This window comes from Coenobita brevimanus, chromosome 33 (assembly GCF_032717465.1).
Source record: "Coenobita brevimanus isolate Jiangsu-jjx chromosome 33, ASM3271746v2, whole genome shotgun sequence".
Taxonomy (NCBI): Eukaryota; Metazoa; Arthropoda; class Malacostraca; order Decapoda; family Coenobitidae; genus Coenobita; species Coenobita brevimanus.
Window position 1 is genome coordinate 12824821 of NC_136986.1, and position 18824 is coordinate 12843644.

General features: G+C 42.0%; 1 protein-coding gene across 1 annotated transcript in view; it reads left to right on the top strand.

The window, feature by feature from the left end:
- The window catches only part of LOC145395794 (ionotropic receptor 93a-like), a 75654-nt gene that overhangs the window by 24922 nt on the left and 31908 nt on the right, over window positions 1-18824 (top strand). The window contains exon 5 of the mRNA XM_080269330.1: window positions 10407-10593. Coding sequence (XP_080125456.1) covers window positions 10407-10593 — 187 coding nt within the window. The remainder of the gene's footprint in view (window positions 1-10406; window positions 10594-18824) is intronic.

Below are 18824 nucleotides of genomic sequence, written 5' to 3' on the forward strand. Positions count from 1 at the left end.
ATGGTTCCATATCTGCACTCCAGCAATTCTCCTAGGGAATGATAACTGTTCCTTTCCATCACCGACATCTGGCCCAGAATTTCCATTGTGGCACCCTTAAGGCCAGTAGCAAGCTACACAGCCCTCTACCTATCATGCCAACCATTCCGATTCGCAAGTAACTCAAACTGTGCGCAGTAAGTTTCCCAAGATACTCTACCGTCAGATTCATGGGGTTTCTTTTTAACCCGCGGCATCCCGTCGACGTTCTTCCACGTCCTCACGTTTTGTCACTGCCAATCCCGTTGACGTACTTTAATGTCCCGCAATTGCAAGGTTTATAATTTCCAAAATTTTCAAAATTCGCGCGAGATTTTCGATTCGCCCACCTACCGAAGCCTCCCCTACCTGCCGCCAGGCAGGCAGTGTCCCAGACCCCACATGACCCCCGCTCGCCCTTGTCTCGGTCACTCACCTGTTAGCAGTGACCCAGGTCAGACATGGCGCGTAAAGGTCTCTCAGACAACGAAATAGCATCAGCCCTGGAGGCCTTCACTGGAGATAGTGATTCTCCACTTGATGATGGGGTGGATTGAGATTACGTCCAGCCAGAGGAAGAAATAACAAGCAGTGATGAGGAGGTCCCTTCGCCCCGGAAAAAGCGGTATGTGACATATTGTAAGGCAAGGGAAGGCCAGCCTGCACCCCAACCACTTGCACGGACCTCTCTCCATCCCGATTCTGATGAGGACGAGGATGAGGATGATGACGATGACGGCGGCTTAGGACGTGATATCGCCTCGTGGTTGGGTAAGGAGAAAATCTCACCCCGAGGATCAGAAGGTGGGGCGAGAAGACAAATAAAGTATGGTCCAAGTGTTTTGTCTGGGGAAGTCGAAAGTGGTGTGGTGGGAGTGTGGGGTGAAAGGGAAAGTGGTGTGGTGGGAGCACGGGGTGAAAGGGAAAGTGGTGTGGCGGGAGTGCGGGGTGAAAGGGAAAGTGGTGTGAGGGAGGCAGCACGAGCACGTGGTGCATGTAGGCCTAGGGGAGAGGAGGTGGAGCCACTCCCCAGCACGTCTTTCGCCCCACAATATTGCTAAACTTCCTCCCCACAGCCCCAGGATGTGGGGAAAGGAAGGAAAGGGAAGGGAAAGGGTAAAGGAAAAGGGAGAGGGAAGAGAAGTGCGAGTGATGAAAGGTGCCACTCTCCACCTCCCCAACCTCCCCCACCAACCTCACCTCCCCACCCTGATGAAGGCGACGATGGGGAAGTGGCTGGAGACGGTGGTGTCTCGTGGAACTGGGAAGATGGGAGTAATTTTACTCCCATCATTCACCCTTTCACTGAGGAGTGGTGGTCTGGTTGCACGGCTCCAGGTGTGCATGCGGGTTCCACTAGGGTGGATTTTTTCCACTTGTTTTTTGGGGATGCGTTTGTGGGGCGCATAGTGGAACAGACAAACATATTTTCACGAACACAGCGCCGTGAAAGTGAACGTTTGGGGACAACGAGCAGGCATTCCCAGCAATATGACTATCCTGTGACAATTTCTAAGATGTTCTTATTTTTTGCCCTGGTTCTCTTGATGGGTGTGGTAAGAAAAAAACAAATTCCTGCATACTGGACAACTGACCCAATGATCCTCACACCTTTCTTTGGAAAGGTGATGAGTCGTAACAGATTTCAGCAGATTCTCGGCCGCCTCCACTTTTTTGATGCAGAAGATCCAGCTAATGCAAATAACACTGATAAAATGAGGAGAATTAGGCTGGTATTTGATCATTTACGGGAAATGTTCCGCTCCTCATTTTATCCTTACAGAGACCTCGTCATTGACGAGAGTCTTGTGTTGTGGAGAGGCAATATTTCCTTTAGGCAGTACATACCCAGCAAGAGACACCGTTTCGGGTTCAAGATCTTTGTTATGTGTGACTGTAAGACTGGTTATGTGCAAGACATAGTCTTGTACACGGGCGCACGGACAGATATAACAGAAGATCGTACTATAGGACTTTCAGGGGCCGTGGTGAAGACAATGATAGAGGAGTACCTTCATCGTGGTCATGTGTTGTACCTGGACAACTGGTACAGTAGCCCTCTTCTCGCTAGGTTCCTCCACCAACACGACACCGGAGTCTGTGGTACAGTCAAGAGAAACCGTCGCCATATGGTCAAGATAGGGAGGAAACTTGACAAGAACGAGGTGGTTTTCTTCCAGGCAAATAACATCCTTGCCACCCTGTGGAACCACAACAGGGAAGTTTGCCTCCTATCAACTGTACACAGCCCCCTGATGCACCGCACAGACTCCGTTGATCACCGTAGCGAGAGGAGGCGCAACGTCTGAAAACCCGAGTCTGTACTGGACTATAATCTGAACATGAGGCAAGTGGATCAGTCAGACTCGATGATTTCCAGTGTTGACTGTGCCAGGACCACGATGAAGTGGTACAAAAAGCTCTTTTTCCACTTGCTCGACATCACGGTCCTGAACGCACGCTACCTGCACGCCATGACAACAGGAGTATCAGAGACCTTTGAGGGGTTTGTGAGGGAGCTGGCACGTGAAATAATCGCCAGGCATGCCCAGGACAGACCCACACACCACACCCGCACCCCCATGGCTGCCCAGACTCCCCTACGCCTCGCAGGACGCCACTATCCTAGCACAATCCCTTCCGACCCAAACCGTCGTAAACCCCAGCGCCACTGCCATGTATGCAAGCAGTCGACAGTCAGACCAGCCACTCAGAGAAAAGACACAAGGTACGAGTGTGTAGAGTGCAATGTTGCATTGTGCCTTCAGCCATTTTTCAGAGAGTACCATAACTTCCTACACTACTGAAACTGTGTGGGATGGCGATATGATGCTCAGTATAATGGTAAGGCCAGTCAGTATGTGCTAAGTCTTATATAAAGTTGAAACAGGTGTAATGTTTTCAGGAAAGTAATGTATAAGTTGAGAAATAGTGTAAGTTGAAAGAAGTGATATCAAAACTACACCCACTGTGTAAATCTGCGAAAATATGACGCTCAGTATAACACTCTGGTCAGTAAATATGTGATAGCAAGAATATAAGGTGGAAACGGGCGTAATGTTAGCAGGAAAGTAACGTATAAGTTGAAAAATAGTGTAAGTTGTAACAATTGATGTCACGAGTACACCCACTGTGTAAATCTGGGAAAATATTACGCTCAGTAGAACATTCTGGTCAGTATGTGATAGGAATGATATAAAGTGGAAAAGGGTGTAATGTTAGTAGGAAAGTAATTTATAAGTTGAATACTAGTGTAAGATGAAACAAATGATATCGTGATAACACTCACTGTGTCAATATGCGATAATATGATGCTCAGTAGAATAGTAAGGTCTCAAATTATGTGATATCAATTATATCAAGTGGAAACATGTGCAATGTTAGTGGAGAATTATTATAAGTACAAAAATAGGTTGTAAGTTGAAATAGTAGTCATAGCGACTTCACCGTCTGTGTTATTATGCGCTATTATTACGCTAAATATTTACGTAAGGCCTGAAACTATCTCAAAACAGTTTTCAAAAGTGGAAAAGTGTATAATGTTATTAGGAAAGTATTATGTAAGTTGAAAAAACACAATACGAGTTGAAACAACAGTCACAGCGAGTTCACACACTATGTAAATAAGAGCTAACATTACGCTAAATGTTATCGAAAGGCCTGTGAATACGTAAAAACAGTTTAATAAAATGTAAAATGGTATAATGTTATTGGAGATGTATTATGTAAGTAGAAAAAATTATATGTATCATGATTCAGCAATGTTAGCGATTCATCGTGACCAGTCTGGCCGATTTTGCTCTGTTCGCATGATGGTACAATGCTTATTTCAGCTCTATTTTTGTATAAAATCCAATTTACTCTTGTATCACATGTTTTTATGTTTGTAATAAATACATATCTACTTACTTTCATTGGTTTCCCAGACTTATAATACCATAGAAAACGTGAGAGCCTCAGACCACCTACAGAGAACACGGTACCAGGTGTGACGAAGGTATACCTGTTTAGGAAACTTATGGACCCCGGTGAACACTTTCTTGGTGATTGACCATTGTTTCTGACCAAAAGCGAAAGTTTTAGCAAAATAAATTTGGGTCCAAAAATGGTCGGGATTGGGGGGTACCAGTGGTGAAAAAGTGGTTGGGACGGGGCGGGTTAATTGGAGACCCATTATAGTCATGCACTTCACTGGTTTGGGGCCTATAAACGGGCATCATAATTAAGGCCAGAACTTAAACTTCTGCATTCTGATTATTCAACCCTGTAATGGTACATTTAAATGCCTGGGATCAGTCAAGATTCACCCTACACTGGCCATTCCTTCCATATGCTCCCTCTATACTAACGTGAGGCTCAGCAGTGCAGTATTTCTCTACAGCCTCAATTTTCTCACTAATTATCTTCATATGGTCAACTACATGCTTCAACTGATTATCTGCATGCTGTGTGCACTCTGCCACTATTCCCTCACTAATCTTCAGCTGGTTGTCTACATGCTGTTTGCACTCCTACACATTATTGCTTACCTCATACTTCTGCTGCTCTAGCTTGGCAACTATTTCCTCCTTAAGCTGCTGCTGCTGTTCTTCGTTCATCTCCCCCATGAATGCATGTAGCTGTCCTTGCACCCTCAGATGTACTTCCCTCTGTTGCTCCTGTAATGCCTTTTGAAGCAGATCATAATGTTCTTTCTGTGCTTCATTCTGTGCTTTCAGTTGTTTTTTGATTTCGTTTCTTAGCTCTTTCTGTTCTTCACTTTGGGCCGGTAATTCTTCTTGTAGTTCTTAGATTTTGTGCTTGTAATTGGACACTTTGTGCTTGTAGTAGTTTCAAAATTGTACCCAGCCATGCCTCTTCCTGCCTAGCTTGGCCTCTTGAATGGACACTTTCTGCTTCCATGTCGAAGGTTAGCCTCACTGCAGCCCTGAATAATCCACACTCCTGACACCAGTCTTACGTTCCTACCCTACACTGCCACAGGCTCCAACAGCAGTACTACGGTACAGGAAGGACGTTTCCCAGTGAGTTGTTCTTCCTGTGGTCAGCCTTAGGTATACAGTACACAAGATCAGCTCAGGCATGGTGAATAAACACTGGCTGCTTAAGTTCACTGTCTTTATTTTCCAAATAATTACACTTAATGCTTTCCAACTTCACTTCACTATTCCCACATGGACTGGAGCCATACAAACAGTACTGACTGCAATTATACTTAATGCTTGACAACACTTCACTGTTTTCACAGGTACCGAAATTATACAAACTGACAATGCACTGACACTGCACCACACTCAAACTGAACTGAACACCAACTAAACCTGAACCAATCTCTTATCCATCCTTTTATAAACTTGCGTTGTTCGAGAATGATTTACTTCTCCACAGTCCTGGTGTATTCTAGAGAGAGAGAGAGAGAGCAAAGTTACCAACTCAGAGACAATAAAAAACATGCAGGTTTTCTTACAGTACATAATACTATAAATTATTTAGCATACTAAAGGTTTCGATAGAGTATGGCACCTTTCCCTGATGTCCAAACTCCCTTGCTGCGGAATAACATCTTTTGTTCCTTTGATCTCCTCAGATCTCAGTGAAAGGAAAATAAGAGTAAAAGTAGATGTATATTCCAATTTCCACTCAATTAACGCCGGCGTGCTGCAGGGATCAATTCTGGCCCAAACCCTATTCCTGGTTCATATTAATGATCTCTTATCTGTCACCCACAATCCCATTCACTCATATGCAGATGACTCAACACTACATAGTTCATTCACATTCAGACACCCATTTACAAGGTCTAATATCTCTACCTCTCAACTCAGTACAGCCATCTCCATAAATCAAGACCTATCTACGATCAGTAAATGGAGACAAAACAACCTTGTCTTATTTAATGCTAGTAAAACTAAATATATACAATTTACTAATAGACATTGCCAGATTCGTATATTACCTTCAGTACTACTAATATTCCCATCTCCAAAAGTATGGAAATTCTCACTTAACAATGCCCTCAGCTAGACCTCTCATGTTAGATCACTAGCTAAAACTGCCTCGAAGAAACTTGGATTAATGTGCAGAGTCTGTAACTTCTTCACTGACGAGCAGCTAGCTATAATTTATAAGAGTCATGTGCGCTCTCAGCTTGACTATTGCTCACCCTTGTGGAATGGATGTGGAGAGGTTGCATTAAAAAAACTAAACAAAATTCAGAACAAGGCTGTTAGAATTTTTGACATTTATTTGCCATACAAATAAACTACCTCCCCTACAAGTAAGAAGGAATGTTGCCTCCCTTACATTATTTTACAGATATTTTTATGGCAAATGCTCAGACGAAGTTGTGTCCTTGGTGCCACCTCTCCATGCCTTCCCTCGTGCTACACGGGTATCTGATAGCACTCATGACTGGAATGTCACTCAGCCATATTGCAAAACTTCTGTCTATCAGAATTCTTTCATTCCCCGTACTGCATCTCTTCGAAACTCGTTTCCCCAGAGTTGTTTCCCTCCAAACTTCAACCTATAGCTGTTCAAGTCTAATTTACAGATATTTTATAATCAGAGGACACCAGTAATCTGGTGTATGAATTATTGTTTATTCATTTGTTTTTCCCTCCTCTGTTCTGCTACTAAAAAAAATAAATACAAACTTAAATTGAATTGCATAATTTAACAATGACATAACTAAAACATTATTAATGAAAAAAAGAGCACAGAAATTAATGCATAACTTACGAAACAACTATGCTCACAAACAGCAGGCAAACTGGCAACTCTGACTCATACCGGAACCTACGGTAAATATCGGGAAACGTCGAGAATTTTGTATCGCTTCATAACAATACCGATGGGATTTTTTGCAAGGCGCGGTGACTAAATTCCATAGAGTTTTATGAATTTTCGTCAATTTTATTTTGTAGGTAATTTGTTCCTTCTCCAACCACATACTTTGGAGGGCGATTAGCATTGGGCCCTCGAATGCATTTGTTTAATTTTTTTCATGTTTCCTCAGACGACGTTGTTCGGCTTTAGGCAGATCTCTTGCCATGAAGGGGTAAATGGATGTCCGATCCGTCCTCACCTGTTTGAAAAATCTCTCCAGACCTGAATGACATTGCTTGGAGACAGCATGGATGAAAAGTCAAATGTCACTGGACTGAAGGTAACAGTAGAACGTAGGGGTCTCGCTAGTGCTTTTGTCGACTGTATTTATTCTCGACCATTTATAGCAGTGACTTCCATTTGATGGAATTACTTAAAACAAATACTTATTATCAGGAGAAGACAAACTATAATTCTGTATGGCGATAATTTGTCCAGTATTTATGACCTCACAAAGTCATGGCAATAGTTTATAAACAAATAAAGCTGGAGGAACACAAATTATAACTAGAATTATGCAAAACTTATGAAGATTTTTCTCTCTTGTTTTGTAGTTTTTCACAATATATTATAAATACATTTTTGCCTATGAGTCTGAATCTCTAAAACTTTAACATACTGTTCCGAGAGTTAAAAAAAAAAAAAAAAAAAAAAAAAGATGCAGGTAAACACACTGATACAATTTTCCGAAATAGCGAAAAAAGTACTTGTTTTAGGTTTAGTCTGTTCCCTAAAACAATGCATCTCTCTGAAACACAGGAGCATTTTCTTGCTGGGTAAGAAGACTCCCTAGCACCTCATCCGTAGCGATTTACTTTTGGCTGTGGCTTGTTGATATCCTTTCGTGCATTATTTATGCAAAGTACAGCGATGTGTGAAGGATTTATATGACACCACGTTTAACAGTAAGGCGTCATAAGCGTAATAAATCGCTTAAGAGAAGATGTTAACGAACTCCCTTAGCCAACGATAATACAGGCCACAATGGCTATTTGAACAGTGGCCCCTGATTTACGAACTATATATGTTACATGTCATTCAGAGTGAACTTTGAGCACTGTCAGGCATTACTGCCATATATTACAGAGAGAAAATACAACGTGTTTACAATGGATTTTTTTTCCCCTTTGCACTAAAATATTCAGTGGTATAGTGATAGAAACTTCTAACTAAGAAACCGTGGACTAAATCGCCACAGTTCAGGTTGGTTTTCATACTACATCTGTTCACTGTATATCTTATATTATCATCTTACTATCCCCACACGATTACATTGAAGACCTTTTGAGGATGAAAAGCCAGACACAGGCTTCAATAATCCCTTCTTATCAGGCTGAATACAGTGATCTGACTTTATGCAGAACCAAATAGGAAATGTGTCCTCCATGTAAAGTTAAAAAGAAAAGAAAAGTGAGATGTTGTACAGCGGTTGTTTAATCCTTTCATCGTCCATATTTCTCTCAGCTGAATAAATATTTACTGGTATGAGCCTACATTGTGTCCTTGCTCGCAGGAGTGGGTAATTAGCGTGTAGGGCATAAAGATGTTTATATATTTATATAATTTTCTTTTTAATTTTTTAATTCTTCATTTTCTTTATGTAAGTACAGAGGAAGGAAAAGAAATGAAAAAAATAATAATCCATACACCAGATTACTGGCGTCCTCCATTCTTAAAATATGTGTAACAGTTGGACTTGAACAGCTGTAGGTTGAAGTTTGGGGGGAAACATCTAGAGGGAAGCGAGTTCCAGAGCGATGCAGTGCGGGGAGTAAAAGAATTATTCTGATAGGCAGAAATTCTGCAATAGAGCTGTGTGACATTTCAGTCATGAGCGCTACCAGATGCCCGTGTAGCACGATAGAAGACATGGAGATGTGGCACAATAGACGCAACTTCGTCTGAGCATTTGCCATAAAAATATCTCTAAAATAATGCTTGGGAGGCACCATTCCTTCTTACTTGTAGGGGAGGTAGTATATTTATAATAGTAGGGTTATTAATAATTCCTACAGCTTTGTTCTGAATTTTGTCTGGTTGTTTTAGTGCAACCTCTCCACATCCATTCCACGAAGGGTGAGCAATTTTCAAACCTAGAGCACACATGACTCCTCTAAATTATAGCTAACTGCTCGTCAGTGAAGAAGTTACGGACACTGTACAATAATCCAAGTTTCTTTGAGGCGGTTTTAGCAAGTGATCTGACATGAGAGGTACAGCTGAGGGCACAGATAAATGAGACACCGAGGATTTCAATACTTTTGGAGATGGGAGTAGTAGTAGCATTGAAGATAGTATAGGAATCTGGCAATATACTGTATGTCTATTAGTAAATTGTATATATTTGCTTTTACTAGCATTAAATGAGACAAGTTTATTTTGTCCCCATTCAGTGATCCTAGATAAGTCTTGATTTATGGAGATGGCTGTACTGAGTTGTGAGTTAGACATATTAAACTTTGTGAATGGTTGTTTAAATGTTAATGAACTGTGAAGTTTTGAGTCAACTGCGTATGAATGAACTGATTATGAGTGAGAGATAAAAGATCATTAATATGAATTAGGAACAAGGTTCGGGCCAGAACTGATCCTTGTTGCACGCCATTGATCACTGAGTAATATTTGATTATACATCACCTATTTTTTATATTTTTGCAGCTGAGACATGAGGAAATCAAAGGAACAAAAGATGTTAGCCATAGCAAGGAAGTTTGGATAGCAGGGAATGTTGCCACACTCTGTCAAAAGCTTTAGAAATATCAAAGGCCACTGCATCAGTTTCCCCATGCTGGTCAATTGATTGACGGAAGGTGTGAGTCAGGAGATTGAGTATATCAACAGTGGATCTTTCGTGGTGAAAACCGTACTGGCTATCATTAATTAAGTTGTTGAATCCAATATGTTGAACTATGTTTTTATTCACTGCAGTTTCAAATACTTTACCAAGAGAAGACGTGATAGATACTGGTCTGTAATCGGAGGAGTCAGAGGAACTTCCTTTCTTCAGAACTGGGTTGATATTCCATCTTTCCAAGAATTAGAGAATGAAGAAGTATGTAAGCATAGCCTGAATAATTTAGCTAGAACATAAGTAAGTTCTGGGGAGCACTTTTTCAAAACAATCAGAGGAATTCGATCTGGACCTGGAGCTTTGTTGGTTGGTAAATTGTCTAGGATGGATTTTACGTATCTTGTCTGTATTCTAATTGGAACAATTTTGCGTGGAACAATTATATATTAACAGTCAGCTGAAAAGTAATTTGGCAGGTGAATTTGATGGAGCAATAACGTGTAGATTGTTTGGCATGTGACGAGGCACCAGGATCCCAGAGAACTGAATGATGTACGAATGATTATGTGGCTCATTCTATTGGGCATCCAATGCATGACTCTCCCAGTATCGAATATTCCGTCCTTATTTATCCTACCTTATGCTATTTTTGGGTGGAGAAAGCATCTGGCTGAATTATTACATTTTATTATTTTTGTGTTTCTTTCAGGAGTGCTCATATTAGTAGCCCTCTGAACCTGCAGCTGATAACATACCGAAACTTTTCTAAACTAGACGGCACTTCCTCCTTGTATCTAGGTAAGGAAAATTTGCTACAGGTTTCGATAGCCTGGCCAGTGCCTCATGATGCCCCCTACACACCTCAGATTGATAAATGGCTGAGGATTATATCGCAGGTGGGTAAGAGAATTTAATCTTTTGGCTTAATATGTTTTTTACACGAAATCACTCCTTAGCTGAGTAACAATAACTGCAGACAGCAATATTTTTAATGATATTATTGTAGTAAAGAAGTTATTTATTTCACAAGGATGATGTCTTACATATTCTATTTTTGCAACCTCCAAGCACTTTTACCCAGTTGAGGATAAAGCCCAAGTAGTCATTGAGTCATCATTAACCTGAGGCGTCCCGTCAATGTATGGGTACGTTGCAACATTTTGCATTTGCCAGTCCCGACGATGTACTGGTACTTTGCTCAATTGCAAGGTTCATAATTTGTACAGTTTTCAATTTTTGCGCGTGATTTTTCGTACGTATGCACAGGACACCTTCCTCTATTCCTCTACAAGATGCCAAGCAGGGACAATGCCTTACATCGCATAACCTACCCCCCCCCCCGCACGCCATTGTTTCAGCAATTCACCTGTTACCAGTGACCTGGCCAATAAAGACATTCAGGGCCAGAGTGATTCCCCAATCGATGATAATGTGGAGGACAAAGTTTACATAGCATTAGAGGAAGAAACAGTCAGAAATGATGATCAGGAAATGTGGCAAAGAAAGGTCAGGTATGGTGATGAGTTAGTGAGTGAAACAATGGTTATAATGCCTATATTACTGTTTGAAAACCAATATACTCTCGTACTACATATAAATTTGTACCAAGGAAATAAATATATACCGCTTATGAGTGGTGTGAAATAGTTACCCTCCCATAGAACTCGTTTTCTTTGGTGCCAGCCTGCTAGAAAACCCAGTAAGATAAGGAGGTACTGCTACCTGGATCGAGTATTTTAAACCTCAGGTGAGCGATTTCTCTATGAATTTCCGATGTTTCTCACCAAAAGCGGAGGTTTTAGCCAAAAAAAAAAGTTCAAAAATAGCTCGGGATTGGGGGGTGTAAGAGGTGTGAAATAGGTCGGGACGTGACGGGTTAATTCCGAGGCTTCAATGCGATATATTCTGAGATGAATAAAAATTTTCGTAGATGAGAAGAGAATTGAACTGAATTATTACAAATGAAAATAGTGGCGCTGCAACAACTCGATTACATGATGCCGAATAATCATTAAAGTCTGTGAACTAAAACAAAATCGATATTCTAACAAGGATAAAAATTGGCGACGAAGTAAATAACTCATTAATCAACTATAAAAGGAGTAAGAAGTTCACTTCCTTAAGAAAAAAATATCAATCAGATAGCCAGAAGCTCCCCCAAGTATGAAGGACAGAGGGTAGGTTCCATCTGTCCTGGTATGCATGTGCACAAACATCCACCACAGGTCCCCCAGACTCGGACACAGGACTACCATGTGACGGACAGTAAGGGGAACAAGTTAATCATCACAATACGGTTGAGTCCCACCACACATTATGAACTCATGACTAACCCATGAATTCCCAATGCGTGGTTGGGCAACAGCCACCCCCAATCGCTAAGACACAGAGGGGAGAACCCTCAGCACTACTACCCTCTGAATATCTATCTATCTATCTATTGCCAGACGCCTCAATCCCGTTCGGGGTGGCCACAGACAAATCGCCTCCAAGTCGCCCTGTCCCCCGCCATTTCACTGACCTGCTCCCAACTCACACCCCCCTCTCTCATATACCTCTCCACCCCATCCCTCCATCTCATCCTCGGCCTCCCCCTCCCTCTTCCCCCCTCCACCTCACTCACATACACTCTCTTCGTCAGTCTTTCACCCTCCATCCTCTCCACATGGCCAAACCACCTCAGTGTGTTCCTCATAACGCTTCCTATCACATCCACATCCACACCACAACGCTCCTTTATATCCTCATTCGTCAGCCTGTCTCTCCACGTGACTCCACAGGCTCCTCTTAAATAACTCATTTCCACTGCTCTCACTCTTGACTTGTGTCCTTCCAACAACGTCCAAGCTTCACTTCCGTACGTTAGAGTTGGTATCACAATACTGTCATGTAGTAACTTTTTCACTTCCATGCTCACTTCCCTGTTTCTTATCACTGCTTTCAAGGAACCAGCAACCTTTCTTCCCTGCTGTACCCTTTCAAGCACTTCACCCTCCAAACCTCCATCCTTACTCATCACACTACCCAAATACTTAAACGTACTCACATTTTCCAATTCCTCAACATCTAACCTCGCTGTACATTCACTAACTTCACCTCTCTCAAAGACCATCACTTTACTCTTCCCTACATTCACCTTTAGGTTCCGTTTCTTACACACTCTCTCAAACTCATCCACCAAGCCTTGCAGCTCCCCTTCGTCTTCACTCAACAACACAGTATCATCTGCAAACAACAGTACAGGAAGTTTCTAAACACTATCCTCTCTCACCAGGGCCACTCCAACATCCACTACCCTACCTTGTACCTCTTTTATTACCCCATCCATGTACAGATTGAACAACCATGGAGACATGACACATCCCTGTTTCAAACCAACTTTCAAAGAGAAATATTCACTTAGTTCACCATCCACACGTACTGCAGCCTTCGCACCATCATACATACTCTTCACAGCATTCAACAACTTCCCATCTACTCCATATATTCTTAACACTTTCCACAATCCTTGTCTATCCACCCTGTCATATGCTTTCCCCAAATCCATGAAAGCCGCATACAACTTCTTTCCCTTCTCTAGAAACTTTTCCACTAAAGATCTAAGAATGAATATCTGATCTACACAACCTCTTCCCTTCCTAAAGCCTCCCTGTTCTTCTCCAACTAATTTCTCTGTTCTTTCTCTAACTCTGTCTATAAGTATCCTACCATACACTTTTCCTATTATACTAAGAAGACAAATGCCCCTATGATTACCACACACTTCTTTTTCCCCTTTCCCTTTGTACAAGGGAATAATTATACCTGACTTCCAATCCTCCGGGACTCTACCTTCCTCCCAGGCCAATCTGCACATCTTCCACATCCATTCTACTACTATCTCTCCCCCATGCTTCAGCATTTCACCACACACTCCATCAATTCCTGGGGCTTTCCCCGATTTAACTTTCTTCATTGCTTCCACAACTTCTATCCTACTGATTTCTTCCTGTCTTCTCACCTCCCTCCTTCTCCCAGCCATTCCCCAGCCACTTATACTCGCATTACTTCCATCCTCTACGTTCAACAGTTTCTTAAAGTGTTCTCTCCATCTGCTCACTTTTTCTCCCTTCTCCACTAGTAATCTACCATTTTTATCTTTCACTCCCCTGCTAACTTCACTTCCACCCTGTCTTACTCTTTTCACCTCTCTCCAGAACATTTTCTTACAGTCCCTCCACTTTACACTCAAATTCCTTCCAAATTCCTCATCCACTCTCTTCTTACTCTCTCTTACTAATCTTTTCACCTCTCTCTTCCTTTCCACATATAACTCTCTCTTCCGCCTCTCAACTTCTTCCACGCCCCTATTTCTCATCCATTCATTATATGCTTTCTTCTTTTGTGCCACAGCCTGTTTCACCTCTTCAGTCCACCACGCTGTTCCTTGCACCCCCCTCCGTCTTCTCTTCCTTCCACACACCACATCACATGCTGCACATATTTCTTCTGTAAATATCTTACACACACCTTCCACGTCTTTCATCTGCTCCAATTCATATTTGCCCAATCGTTCCTCCACTTCTCTCTTATACTCTGCCTTTTTCTCATCCTCTTGTAACCTTTCCACTCTCCTTGCAACTACTCCTTCCTCTCGTCTTTCCCTTCTTCTATTCCTCCACCTCACTTGCATCCTAATTCTGGCCACCACCAAGTAGTGGTCAGAAAGTCCACTCCCCCAACCTCTATACACTCTTGCATCCTTTACACATCTTCGCATCCTTTCATCCACACACACATAATCAATCATTGCCTTCCTTTCATTCAGTTCACCCCCCACCCTTCTCATCACTCGCCATATATACCTGTGGATCATTTTATGCCTGAAGAGGGTATTGGCTATCACCAACCCCCTCCCAGCACAAATGTCCACTAACGCAGTCCCATTCTCATCTATCTCGGCAGGCACACCCCACTCACCAACTATTCCATCCACCTTCACATTACCAACTTTACCATTCATATCACCTTCCAAACTTTTCCATGCACACTTCCACATTTGTCCAGAACTCTTCTCTCACTCTTCTAGCACGATCTTGCGTTGGCGCATACACACACACAATCGCCCACATTTGTATTCCAACTTTCAACTTTACCCACACAATCCTTGACCCAAGTGATCCATACTGTCTTATGCTCTTCTTCCATCTTTTACTCACAACTATACACACTCCTTCCTTTGCCCTCTCATTCTCATCTACTCCTGCACATATACCCCATCCATACTCCCATTCTCTCACACTTTCTCCTCTCCATTTTGTTTCAGTTATTCCACATACATCCACTTTCGCACCCTCAAGCACCTGGACAATCTCTCTCTCTTTCACCTCATCATTCACTCCTCTTACATTCCATGTACTCATTACCAAGTCCTTTGTCCAGTCCTGGGTCGTCATCGTTTGGTCAGTCCTTGTCCGAGGCTTCTTGTTTGTTTTTTTAGTTAGTTGTTTTCCGGGGAGGGGCACTAACCCTCCGCCAACCCTTTTAGTCGCCTTTTACGACAAGCAGGGATACTGGGGGAGTATTCTTGAAAACCCCCCTACCCCCAGCATCCCACAGGCTCTGCCAACTAATAAGAATCATACTTCAAGTATGGTGTCATACTGGAAACAGGAAGGGGGTAGTTGGCAGGGGTCATTGAGAAGAAGCGGATTTTGCAAATGTATTTTCCATCTCAATGCCGTCGACACTGACATGCTCATGAACCCTTGCCTTACTCGAGAAAGGGAACGACAGGGGATGAGCTGAATTAAATTCTGATGATAAAATAGTGTAATTTAGAAGAATTCCTACCCTTACACAATCTGGGAAATTTACCCCAGACCCGACATCAGTGTCTGACTATGAACCATCTGTATATACAAGGACGGTTTTTCTGTGAACTGACGAATGTTGCTAAACAGCTGATGAAGGATGAGGCAGAAGACTTCGTAACTTCAGAATCCATACACACCTGCACCTCAGGAAGGCATCATGGGGCGATTTGGGGGAGCCGGACAGGGCAGACGCATTGCAGAGAAAACTAAATCTCCCATAATCGGCCTGACCCAGTACGCAAAAGAATATGCAGCATGAGGATGAGAAACAGTAAGTGACTCTGAACCATCTTTATATACAGGGAGGGTGCCTCTGTGAATGGACGAATGTTCCAAAAATAGCTGATGGCTGATGAAGCACCAGAGAGAAGAGAGAAAATTTAGTATCCTAAAAATACCTGCATACTTGCACCTTGGAAAGGTACCATGGTGCAATTCTTTGTTGCCGAGCCAGTCGGACAGGCTATGCAGAGAGACCTAACTCCCTCATAATCTGCCTAACCCTGTACACAAAGAAATATGGAGTGCGAGGATAAGAAACAAGATACTGATAAAATGACTACCATGATACACAAGCAGCAATAAATGACTCTGGAATATATCTAACGTGATTCCAACAATGAATGATTAGCGACTTGTGCTGAAGATAAAAGGAAGGAACACCAGCCTCCACAACCTAGGAATCGGGTAGAATATGAAAGCTCAGTCTTCTCCATGCACTGTAGCAGCCATCAGCCCCTTTAATCTTTAAAAGTAGATTGCTACACTCATGCTTGAAGAAAAAAGGAGATCTCTCCAGTCTGCCCAGCTGGCGACCCTTTCCAGCACGAGCTGCATCCTCCTCTCAACAGGATACATCTAGAAACCAGCAAACCATATCATTAGGTCATCCACATAAAAGAAAGAAGACATCCTCTGTGGCAGGGAATAAAATATGCCATTGATGGCAACGGCAAGTAAAGGAACACTTAGCACACTCCTCTGTGGTACACCTGCTGCTTGAACTCATAGGACAGAGTGAGGAGAGCTCACGGACCTGAAACCTGCGGTTCAACTAGAAGTCACTAAGGAACATTGGCAGATGGTCATGCAGCCCCAATCTGCGAAGTTAATTCAGAATCCCATGGTATCATGTGCCTTTTCCGGTCAAGGAACAAAGCTGCAAGAAGATGGCCAGATGCAAAAGCCTCACATACTGCTGACTCAGAACCGATGAGGTAGTCCAGTGTACATCTCATCCAGTGAAACCCTCTTTGTGACAGAGAGAAGAAACATCTTTAGTTACTGAACTAGTATCGTGCTAACCATCTTCTCAAACAGTTAGCATACAGAAGATGTCAAACAATTGGGACTATAGTTAGACTCATTAAAAATATAGTTTCAAAGTGGCTAAGGAAATGGAAGAACCATACCCATCCCCAAGTCAGTGAATACTTTATCTTTATCCCTTATCCTCTTATATATTTTTAATAAAAACAGAGAATAGTACGACAGATGGTAAATCATAGCATAAGGAATGTCAGTAGGCCCAAGAGAGCAGAGTCATTACACTGCTGGAGACCAGCCTTGAGTTCACAGACAGCAAAGAAGACACAAGGTTCCCAATCAGTATACAGAAACAAAATACATAACCTTTCCTGTTGATGCCAGAATAAGCTAAATAGCTTGGAGGGATATGAACAAAAAACATTGTAAGAATGCCCTGTCAGGGTTGAAGCTACATCAGAGGAGTTGGATTAAGAAGATCCCTGAATTTTAAGCACCAAGGGAGAAAAAAGTGATTACTTGTCTGTTATTTTTGTAGTGCCATAATTTTAAGTATTAGTGTAAGTTAGTATAAGCTAGTATTGTAAGTGTAACCTTAAGCTTAAGTATTGTAGGTATAAGATATGATTTAACTGTTAAGTTCTATAATTAAGTCTAGTCTAAGTTGATATTCATAATCTGAACATGATCCTGCTATTGATAATGCTAAGTCGAGTTTTTATGTGAATATGACTAGTGTTTATACATATAACCTAGCCGTTTTCAACAAACTCGTATAACTGCAGAAATTAAAGCAGAGATTAAAAATCGTGAGTATCTTCCTGTATATTCTGATCTAGAGTTTTACCTGCTGAAGTTAACAGATTTCCCCTTTTGAACTATGCAGTGGTGGTTAAGAGTTGACTGAAGCAAGAATATTGAAGATTGTCATTTGTGAAGCATGAAATTCATGTTAGTGAGTCCTAGTTACAGTCACATAGGAATGTAACTGACATGGAAAATAAAACTGTTCAAATTCATAATTAATTTGGCTTCATTATAACTAAAGTTCCTGTACGCTTGTTACAAAAACTTCAACATCGTAATTCACTTTTCTACGTATGTTGAAAGCAAACGTATCTCTCGTAGTCCTTGAAGATCTAGTAGGGTCAGTAGTATCAAAGTAATCAGTTAAAGTTTTAGCCGATTCCTGAATACTGTCTTGATGCTTATAAAAGGCGAGAAGCCGTGCCAAACAATTCAGATCATTGCTCATTTTCATCGTTGCAGGTTAGTGCCCGAGCTCTCACCCCCTCCCCTTTCTCTCCCTCGTTTATTAAGTCATCATATATGTTTGTGAGTTAAATTAGTGATATTTTCCCCTTCTCCTTCTTGTACTGAATAATGAGATCATTGCTCCTTTTCATTGTTGCAGACGAGAGTTATGGAGGGCCATGGCTTGCATCCCAAGGATTTGAGCGTTCTAGCCGTGGCCTAACCTCTAACACACTAAATCACCCCCCCTCCCCTTTAGTTCATGGAATCAAAGTGATTATCGGCTGGTCCATTTGTCCATTTGATTACGGTCCATCTGCTTACTGATTCTACTGATTATTGTACCTAGTTTATATATGATTCTTCAGTTGTCCATTTAGTCTTAGAGGATATTCTTAGGTGGTAATCTTTAGATTCCTTCCCGATGAGTCCGTCAGAGACCACGGGACTATATCAATGCGTATCAGTAATCTTGGGATGTAATCTAGTGTGTACCCTCCCTGGGGGTAGTTTTTTTTTTTTTTCAAGAATACTCCCCCAGTATCCCTGCTCGTCGTAAAAGATGACTAAAAGGGTTGGTGGAGGGTAGTGCCCCTCCCTGGAAAACAACTAACTAAAAAGACAAACAATAAGCCTCGGACAAGGACTGACAAAAACATGACGACCAAGGACCGGACAAAGGACATGGTAATTGGAACGTGAAATGTAAGGGGAGCGAATGATGAGGTGAAAGAAAGAGAGATTGTCCAGGT